Raw genomic sequence first — 10,283 nt, forward strand, 5'->3', positions numbered from 1 at the left:
TAGACCTTGGAATAGTTAGCAACGTCCTATCAGAGGATCTCAGTCTATGGAGAAAAAAGCTCAGAGATATACAGTATGAAGATGCCAGCCCATGTCTGGTAGTGAGTAAATAAAGTATTTAAAAATCAGTCCTAAAAGAAACAGGCAACCAGTGCAAGGATGCACTGGGGTGATATGGTCAAAACTTTTGCAGTGTCCAGCAAACCCTGGTCGTACTTATTCATGAGGGCCTCTAGCTCCTGACAGCCTGTGATGATCCCTTGGTAGAGCATTCCCAGAAGAGCAAGGAGGAGCTTCACCTGGGTGTTAGCCAGGGTCATGGCACACCGCAGCCTTCGCTGGTCAATGAGGGACCACACCGTGCTGTCAGACAAATGTAAAGTGTGCTGCTGCTGGTCTGCAGTTGGTAGCAAATCATCACGCTTGATTTCCAAGTAGTACGAGCTCCTCTGCATGAGCTGCAGCTTTTCCTGCAGCACCTTGGAAATACATCACAGTGACTCATGAATCTACAGGTGCTCTGCTAAGTGTTGAACCTCTCATACTCAACATTCCTCAGACAGCACACACAGCAAACGGTGTTTTATAATTAGACCTTTAGTCAGGTTGAAGTTAGGTTTAGCTATGCTTGGAATTACATGATGTTGTCAAATTCTTTGAACTAAGAACAACAACAAAAGTGTCACTGACAGGTGCGGCGTAGCTAAACTGGAGAACGAGGAAACTGTCAATCAAAAGTAAATAAAGTATTTAAAAATCAGTCCTATAAGAAACAGGCAACCAGTGCAAGGATGCACTGGGGTGATATGGTCAAAACTGTTGCAGTGATTTAAAAGTTGAGTTGCAGTGTTTTAGACTAATTGTAGGTGATTATTTCTGACTGAGACAGGTATAGAGGGAGTTACAGTGGTTGAGACTGGAGGAGAAAAATTCTTAGCATAAGTTGCTAGTTCCCCTAGGTTTGCCATGATTTGTGTTCTGTGAGCCGGGGAACCTAGTACAATGACAATTTCAGATTTTGTAAGAAAGTTGTAGGAAGTTGTGTGACATCCAGTTTATGACGTAACAGACTCAAAAGTGAAAACAATACAAGAACAAACCAAGATGTTGATTGCATGTTGCATTGCTGCAAGCTTTTTGGAAGTCTGCACTGTTTTACTGCTTTCCTTAACAATTACCTATCCTTAACGTATTAAAACTTACCTGAGGAGCTGAGTGGGACAGACCCGGTTATCAGGGCTATCAATCGAGGATGCCTTGCCAGCTGGATTTAAAGGTCCAGTTTTATTTAGGAGGATATCTTGACAGACATGCAATATAATGTACATGTTTGCAGTGGTATATAAACTTTCATAATGATCCATTATGTTTTTATTACCTTAGAATGAGACATTTATATCTACATACACCTTACATGGAAGTCGCCATGTTGCGCCGCCATGTTTCTACAGTAGCCCAAACGGACAAACTGCTCTACAGAGTCATTGTGCGCTGTCACTAAAATGATGGTGTTTTCATATGTGTGAAGGTGTGCTGTCACCTCTTATGGTGCAAAGTGGCACAACTCATAAAAAGCAAAAAAATTAGAGAGAAGATGAGGATTAAGAACAAAATCATCGCAGGAATCAAAACCTAAAGTGTAAGTGGCAATCCAAAAATGTTTTTTTTAATTACCCAGGCTATATTCCCTGTAGTCCCGATCTAATCATTTACATGTGGTTCAAATTTCTGTCTTTAATCTCCCACTGTGGATATTTATTTTTCATTTTTCAACTTTTTTGTCCACCAAGAAGTTATTTTGACCAACCATTTTATCATGCACTTAGCACAGTTTTCAATTCAAGTTATTTTATTTGCAAAAAAAAGCAGGTCAAATATATTTATCTTTATAACTATACACAAACTGTAAATTCTCTTCATTAACTTCATGTTCATTTCTTACTGTGAAATGGCTAAGGTCTTCAGGATGATGGTGTCAATCCACAGTCCATAGACCAAGTTTACAGCCTCTACTCTCTTGACGGAGAACTGATAGTACCTGTCGGGCGTTAGGTCGTTGACCTCTATGTTGAACGACTGAGATGTAGATTTAGTAAACTGGCCATGTTCACCAATGGTTGGGTGAAGGCTCTTTACCTGGATCACAAACTGTTGATTTGGCCCCTTCGACTGCAGTCCTGCAACTTCCCAAAAAAGATGCACTGTGTGGGATGTTGCGCACGACTTGAACCTGTTAAATATAACAGGCATCTTGATGGCCAGCAATGCACTAAGCTGTGGTACGGGTAAGGTGCCTGTGTTGAGGATGAGCTGGTTCTGCAGGTCCAGCCGGCCAAGATTCTGACTCATTCTGCTTTCAAAGTCGTTCACATACTGATGGATTTGCTTGAGCTTCTGCTGCGCGGAAGCTGCCATGTCACTGTCCACCAGACCCTGGTCGTACTTATTCATGAGGGCCTCTAGCTCCTGACAGCCTGTGATGATCCCTTGGTAGAGCATTCCCAGAAGAGCAAGGAGGAGCTTCACCTGGGTGTTAGCCAGGGTCATGGCACACCGCAGCCTTCGCTGGTCAATGAGGGACCACACCGTGCTGTCAGACAAATGTAAAGTGTGCTGCTGCTGGTCTGCAGTTGGTAGCAAATCATCACGCTTGATTTCCAAGTAGTACGAGCTCCTCTGCATGAGCTGCAGCTTTTCCTGCAGCACCTTGGAAATACATCACAGTGACTCATGAATCTACAGGTGCTCTGCTAAGTGTTGAACCTCTCATACTCAACATTCCTCAGACAGCACACACAGCAAACGGTGTTTTATAATTAGACCTTTAGTCAGGTTGAAGTTAGGTTTAGCTATGCTTGGAATTACATGATGTTGTCAAATTCTTTGAACTAAGAACAACAACAAAAGTGTCACTGACAGGTGCGGCGTAGCTAACAGGAGAATGAGGAAACTGTCTATGATGTACAAAGGTACAAAGTTAGGTTTTTTTCACTGCTGAATTTACAATTGCCATTAGAAGTAATACATTTATTGTAAAGTACTTATTTCATCCGAGGAGCAAGTGAATGCACAGTGAGCCATTTGCTGCAATTTTCAACCCTCACCACTAGATGCCACTAAACATACACACTGAACCTTTAAAACGAGACAGTGTGTATCTGTCTCACAGTTGTGGTTTAGTTACAACTCAGAACTAATGCAAGATGGAAAGCAATGAATTGATATTCACTACTGATTAAATATTGAATTTAAAATGTTGATTAGCTGGGCATACTGGTGAATATAGTTATGCTCTCCGTGAATAACCATCAAGTATTTAGCCAACCCATGGTATATTATATTTGAAAATGTATAAAAGGAAATCTGAGGGAGCCAGTTTGGACCGGATGCAGCTGATAAAATTAACAATAGTAATTGTTATCTATAATTTACAGATGCTATGATTAAGTTTGTCAGTAGAAGAGTTCATCAGCCAGTACAAGCACAGACTCTGCTAGCAGTTAATATTCACTTATCCTATTAAATAAATAATTTCATTCTGTTTTGTCGCTGTAGGTCTACTTATTCTTAGACCAACAGAGCAAACTGTTTTAAAGGAGGGAGTAACTTACCTTACAATAATTTAACAATAGTTCCATATTTCTTACTCTAATAACTGAAATGATTGTCCCCCTGGTTAAATAAATGTATGTTGTTTTATTCGCTGTAGAAATTCAGAATAATACTTAGTGATTTGCTGATATCGGTCAACACACATGCCAACATGTGAATAAGGGAGTACTGGCACTGAACTTTTTTCCACTTCAAGCACTGGTCTTTCCTTTAAAACGTTGATAGTGTTGCACTCACTCACTCAAAAAAAAGAGACGAAAAGTCCTGCCTACTTTCACACACCGTACATCTGGCCATTTGCTGCGTAAAGCAGGTATGATTGTCTGTTTGTCTGATACCTTGGTGTATGGAATATTGTGATGGGCATTTCTCACAATGTTTTGACATGTTATAGACTAAACAACTAATTGAATAATCGAGAAAATAATCAGCAATTCTGTATTTTAGTCCAGTACAACTCTCACACATTGCTTCATATTAAAATCTAAAGCTTCCATGGCCTGTCCTATTCCCTTTGCTCACTAGAGGCCAATGTAATTCACAGTATGTTATACAACAAGCCCAATAACGTGCTAACAAATTAATGATAATACAGAAGTACATACACTCACTGGAAACTTTATTAGGTACAATTGCTTCTTAACACAAATAGCTAATCAGCCAATCACATGGCAGCAATGCATTTAGGCATGCAGACGTGGTCAAGACAACTTAATGATTTAAGTGACTTTGAACATGGCTACAATCCACACAGGCTCACTCAATCCAGATCTCAATCCAGATCTCAATCCAAGATCTCATACCATCAGAGCACCTTTGGGATGTGGTGGAACAGGAGATTCACATCATGGATGTGCAGCCAACAAATCTGCAGCAACTGCATGATGCTATCATGTCAATATGGACCAAAGACTTTCCAACACCTTGTTGAAAGTATGAACCTATAAAAGGGCCAGTGAGTGTATATTGTACCCAGCTCTACATTATGGTATACTAACCATTATGGAGTTGTCATTAAGTCTGGTGACAAGTAGCTGTAGGATCTGGTTGCGGAGGTCTGGGAGGGAGTCCATCTGAGTCCTGACCTCCTGGGCCTCACACTCATCTGAGCTTATATATGCCAGCTTGACTTCATCCATGGAAACAACAAACATTCATAGCTGTAAGGTCAAACTAATGCACGGACATGGACTGTATGTGGATTTTATGCAACATACAGACAACTCAAACAATGTTTCTTTTTGTCCTTTTTGTCTTTGCATGCAACCTGGAAACGTATTTTAGGTCATTTTCTAAACTAACTATGAAATAGAAACAACAGATTAATTAGGGTGTACTGCATGTATTACTTTGGTGTGTTTGTATGAACTGTATACCCCCATAAAATCATATTTAGGCCTTCATGTACAAGTACTTTCATAAACTGCCTATTGTGGAAATTTGGTAATAACATTTACAGACCCAAGGTTGTTTTTTTCATATTTCTGCCTCCTTTACAAATAAGGACAAAATGAAATGCTGTGAGATGTTTATGTTTCAAAAGATAGTTTATATTTCACCAGTTTGAAGTAAACCAATAAAATCATCACATATTATCAGCCTGTCTGCAGTCCACCTGTTTACTATAAGCACTCCAAAGTTGTGCCTCCACCCAACCACCCAGTCACAGTGGTGTGTCACCACACCCACTCATCTGTCAACTACAACCCTCCTTCCATGTCCTTCCACAACATCCTCTTACTCAAGCATATATACCACAGTAAAAAGTGAAATTACCATCTCTGCTGCTATTATAGAAATAGATTCAATATTCTCTGGAAAGGATTCAAGAGCAAAAGTAAATATTACTGTCTGCAATTTCAGGACATTTCGGGACAACATTTACTAATTAATAACACTTACACCAATCAGCTAGCCTATAACATTATACCCACCTGCTGGACTTCACTTTGTGTTCTGACATTTTTCTTTCAGAGCCAGCAACTCAAATCAACTTTTTCAGCAGTTTGACCTACAGTAGCTCGACTGTATCTGCATCAATGAGCTTGTGGTCATAATATTATTGCTGATTGGTGTGTTTTATTTCATTATAACAATATGAAAATATATATAAACACTTGTGAGAGTTTATTGGCCATAAAGTCACAAACACAGTAAGACCAAAAGAGTAAGGTGAATACAATTCCACATTTTTAACAACATTGTTTGTCAGGCAAACTCTCTGAGATACTGTAAACCTAAACTAACCTTAGGCCTAACTTGAACCTAACATGCTAAAGTTAGCAAGCTCAGAAAAGTTGTAATGATCCTCATACACTCATAAGGGCAGAGTAGCTAAATTACATCAGTAGAATTACCCTATATGTTATCAGTTGACAATACCAAAGCTTTAAGAGACATGAATTTCTAAAGGGAACAACTCATGGTTAGCCTGATACAGCTAATTAGCTAATGCTAGCATTGATAATATCTATGAAATTATCTACCAAACAATAAACTATCCAGTACTCTGCCTGATAATTAGTCATCAATAAATACAACAATAATTAAGCCTACCTATTTTCTGTTGTTTTACTTAGGCTTCCTGTTGTATAGTTTAATTGCAACTCCTGTTTATAGTTAATTGTTCATCTGCATGGTTACTGTTTATCTTCCACAGTTACGGAATGACAGCTGGAACCTGCATTGCCTTCAGGTTCTGTCAGTTGTTTGGACTTTTTGTGCTGTAAAAGTGAAAGTCTATAAGACAACATCTTTGCTTTTAGAAATTAAATGCGTAGCGTTTGATGAGTTGCGGCTCGTTAGCTGGTTTAGCAGAAGCCTCATAGATTGACTGCATTTTTACAGCATGGCAGTCATCATGCCACTCAGTCAGTGAATACTTCTGAACACAGCACAAACTGTTGTGGGGCTAAGATAGCCACTACTTTAAAGTCTTTATCACAGTCACTCCAAAGAAGTCATCAATATCAAGAGGAACCAAAGGGTGAGTTCAGACAGAAATGGTCATAAATAATTCCAAATCTTAGGTTTGAGCCTGTTAGCCCTTTTTGTAGGAACCCTGATCAGGAACACTGGTCACAAAACAACATTCACAGTATAATAGTCTTGTCACAATTCAGTTCAATCTGGCTTTATTGGCTTGAATGTAAAATAACAATATTGCCAAAGCTGCAAATAAATTACAAAAGAACAATTCATTTTAATTATCATTAATCACTATAAATAATAATAATAAAAATTAAAATAAAATAAACCAATAAAACAGTATATGTGTGTATATTAATTAATTAATTATTATTAATAATCAGTATCAAATGTGAAAAAATTCTGAATAATTATTTACAGTTTTTTTCAATTGCTAAGATGCAATGGTGACAACTGAAGCCGCTTTTTCAAAACTCTTCAAACAGTCTGCATTACCAACATGCATCTTGGCCAAATAGTTAATCTGACCTCCAAAAGTCACTCAAACCACCAAAACACTTCGTACAAGTCTCAAAATAGACTCGTTCAACCAAAACACTGGCAACAATTCTCATTTAGAAAGCATACAGTCTCCCTCAGAACACACTGACCTACAAAACACTAAAAACAGGGAGCATTACATAAATGAAGAACTTTTATCTTTGAAGCATGAGCAAATAAATTACGTTTTCATTATACAATAACAATAACTTATTTTCACTTTGACGGTACTAAAGTATATGTAACAACAATGCATCAGAAATGCAGCAATTTGCTTCAATATTCTTTATTTGTTCCTTATCTGTGGATAGTATTATAACTGTGAAAAATGTTACCGTAAATTGAAACAAAACCCCCCACAAATTTCTGGAATTCCAGGGCTGCAAACAGTAATACAAATAAGAAACACCTCAAAAACTCATAATGTACAGTACTTGAGGGTGCTAGTCCTCCCTCTCTGCTGCATTTGGCACAAGTTCTCATCAACATCAACATCACGTCTTCCCTGGCGATGCATCTTGGAAAGCATCTTCTGGAATGTCTAATGCAACCCTGGCAGTCTTCAGGAGAAGTGTCTCCACATCCTGCATCCATGGCATCCAGTAAGGTCATCTGGTCACGTGGATAGTGGTCATACACCTTCCATCTCCATGCAGAGAAAAACTCCTCTATGGGGTTTCGGAAGGGGGAGTATAGAGGCAGGAACAGTACAGACATCCTGGGATGTGCAGCGAACCAGTCTGTAACTGCAGCAGAGTGGTGGAATGCCACATTATCCCACACAACAACAAAGGTAGGGGAGTTTCTTGCTCCTCTCTCCTCCGCTGGCACAAGACGGTTATGCAGGTCATCCAGGAAAGACATGAGCCTCTCTGTATTGTAGGGACCAATGAGTGGTTTGTGTAACAACAAACCATCATTGGACAGTGCGGCACACATCGTGAGCTTCTCTCTGCCCTGGGACATCCAAGGTCGCTCTCCGTCCAATCACATTTCTTCCCCTGCAGCATGTTATTGCCAGGTTAAATCCAGCTTCATCCACAAAGATGAATGTTTGTGCAGTCTCCCTGGCTTCCATCTCCATTACTCTCTAAAATACAGTAAATACACAGTTTTAATATACTTCACATTATGCATCATTGTGTATGTTCCCTGACTGATTATTGGACATCTTACCTGGACGTATTGATAACAGTTCTTTCACACATTCACAGTGTCTCTCGAATGGTACATTCTCAGATTTTCTACTTATTTCAATCTGGTCACTGCAGAAATGCAGTACATTTACCATCAATCTGTTTTGAATGTGTTTTTAACAGTTTTGGACTGGACTGCGTGGTGAAGTAGTAATGAGAAAAGAGTTCATGAATTTTGGAGAAAGGGGTCATTGAATGCATTTTGTGTGAAAGCAATGACAAAGGATTCAAAGTTTGGTCCACATACACTTCTGTTGCGCTGACTGTGTAAAGAGTTTTGACAATGCACAATTATGGTAACATATTTTGTTGTTTTTCATTCTCTGAGCCAGTGGAAGCATGTAAATGTTAAACAAATTGGCCCCAGAATGGAGCCTGGGGGAACTCCACGTGTCATTTTTGTCATCCCAGATGTGTAATTACCTATAGACACAAAGTAGTCCCTGTCCTTTAAGTAGGATTCAAACCATTTTAGTACTGCCCCAGAAATTCCAACCCAGTTTTCAATTCTGTCTAGTAATATGTTGTGGTCGACCGTGTCGAATGCAGCACTGAGATCCAATAATACTAAGACTGAAATTCTGCGACTGTCAGTGTTTAAATGGATGTCATTGAAGACCTTAACAAGAGCCGTCTCAGTGCTGTGGTGTGGTCGAAAACCTGACTGGAAGACATCAAAACAGTTATTTAGTGCCAAGAAAGTACTGAGCTGTTGAAAAACAGCTTTTTCAATGATTTTACTTAAAAATGGGAGATTTGATATGGGCCTATAATTGATCATTAGTGACCTGTCTAGATTTCTCTTTTTTAAGAGTGGCTTAATGACTGCAGTTTTCAGGGCCTGTGGGAAAAAACCCGAGAGAAGAGACATGTTGACAATTTGTAGTAAATTTGAGGCCATGCATTTAGAAACATTTTTGAAATAACCTGTTGGCAGAATATCAAGGCAGCATGAGGAGGATTTCAGATGTTGTATTATGTCCTCCAGGTTTTTATGGTTGATAGAATCAAATTGTCTCATGCTATATGAATTGTTTTTAAGACACAGGGACAAGACATATCCTGTTACTGGCACCGAGGCACTGATTGCTTGTCTAATTGTTTGAATTTTGTCTGTGAAGAAGGAGGCAAATTCATTGCAGGCTCTGGTGGATAGAAGTTAAGAGGCTACAGACACAGGAGGGTTGGTTAGCATGTCCACAGCAGCAAACAGGGCACGTGCATTATTAGTGTTATTGGTGATGATGTCAGAGAAGAAGGACCGCCTTGCATTTCTCAGTTCTAAATTATAAATGCAAAGTCTCTCTTTATAGATGTCATAATGAACCTGGAGATTTGTTTTCCGCCACCTGCGTTCAGCTCTTTCAACACTCTCTTTTTTGAGTTCTAACCAGCGTGGCATTTCTCCATGGAGATCTTCTCTTACCAGAGACCACCTTCACCTTGGCTGGTGCAATGGCATCAATAACATTTGTAATTTTAGAACTGAAATTATCTACAAGCTCATTGACTGAGACCCGTGAAAGGGCGGGTGTTGAGGAGAAGGCCATAATACATTTTTCACTAGTGTTTTCAGTGATATGCCGTTTTGTGATCACCTCTGTTTTAACATTTGTGTGCACGCAGATAGCACTCTCAAAGAAAACACAGGAATGATCAGAGAGATGTCCAGACCCTTGGAGATGACCAAGTCCAAAGTGTGCCCCTTATTGTGTGTGGGCTCCATCACATGTTGGGTCAGTCCATAATTATCAAGAACACAACACAGTTCTTTAGTCCCTCTGTCCTGGGGGTTGTCAACATGGATGTTAAAATCCCCAACAATAACCACACAGTCAAAGTCAATACAGATTATAGACAGCAGTTCAACAAAGTCATCAAAAAAGTTTGCACAGTATTTAGGGGGCCTGTAGATATTTAGAAAAATAGCTCGAGAAGAGGAATTCAGCTGAAGAGTAACATATTCAAAAGAAGCAAAATTCCCATAAGACATCTTTTTGTATTGGA

The 10,283-nt window shown here is 39.3% G+C and overlaps 1 protein-coding gene across 2 annotated transcripts; it reads right to left on the reverse strand.

The window, feature by feature from the left end:
• Positions 1-1,831: 1,831 nt before the first annotated feature.
• Positions 1,832-6,793, reverse strand: LOC119886969. Of its 2 annotated transcripts, XM_038697987.1 has the most exons (3): positions 6,169-6,793; positions 4,611-4,741; positions 1,832-2,706 (listed from the first exon to the last, which is right to left on the reverse strand). In XM_038697987.1, exons 2-3 carry the CDS (start codon positions 4,683-4,685, stop codon positions 1,939-1,941), a joined length of 843 nt encoding a protein of 280 aa, XP_038553915.1. In that variant the 5' UTR covers positions 4,686-4,741; positions 6,169-6,793; the 3' UTR covers positions 1,832-1,938. The 2 variants fall into 2 exon arrangements, with proteins under 2 accessions (XP_038553915.1, XP_038553914.1); XM_038697986.1 differs by lacking the exon at positions 6,169-6,793 and having other exon boundaries at positions 4,611-4,874.
• Between the last annotated feature and the right edge of the window lie 3,490 nt (positions 6,794-10,283).

The sequence above is a fragment of the Micropterus salmoides genome, unplaced genomic scaffold (assembly GCF_014851395.1).
Source record: "Micropterus salmoides isolate LMB-PRFRI ecotype aquatic unplaced genomic scaffold, ASM1485139v1 Ms_hic_scaffold_4, whole genome shotgun sequence".
Taxonomy (NCBI): Eukaryota; Metazoa; Chordata; class Actinopteri; order Centrarchiformes; family Centrarchidae; genus Micropterus; species Micropterus salmoides.

Excerpts from the sequence above, each read along its gene's own strand:
- LOC119886969 (XM_038697986.1), bottom strand. The coding sequence starts at position 4,766 with ATGTTTGTTGTTTCCATGGATGAAGTCAAGCTGGCATATATAAGCTCA. Across the intron at positions 2,707-4,610 it reads TTAATGACAACTCCATAATG|GTGCTGCAGGAAAAGCTGCA; the intron begins GTTAGTATACCA and ends TGTATTTCCAAG.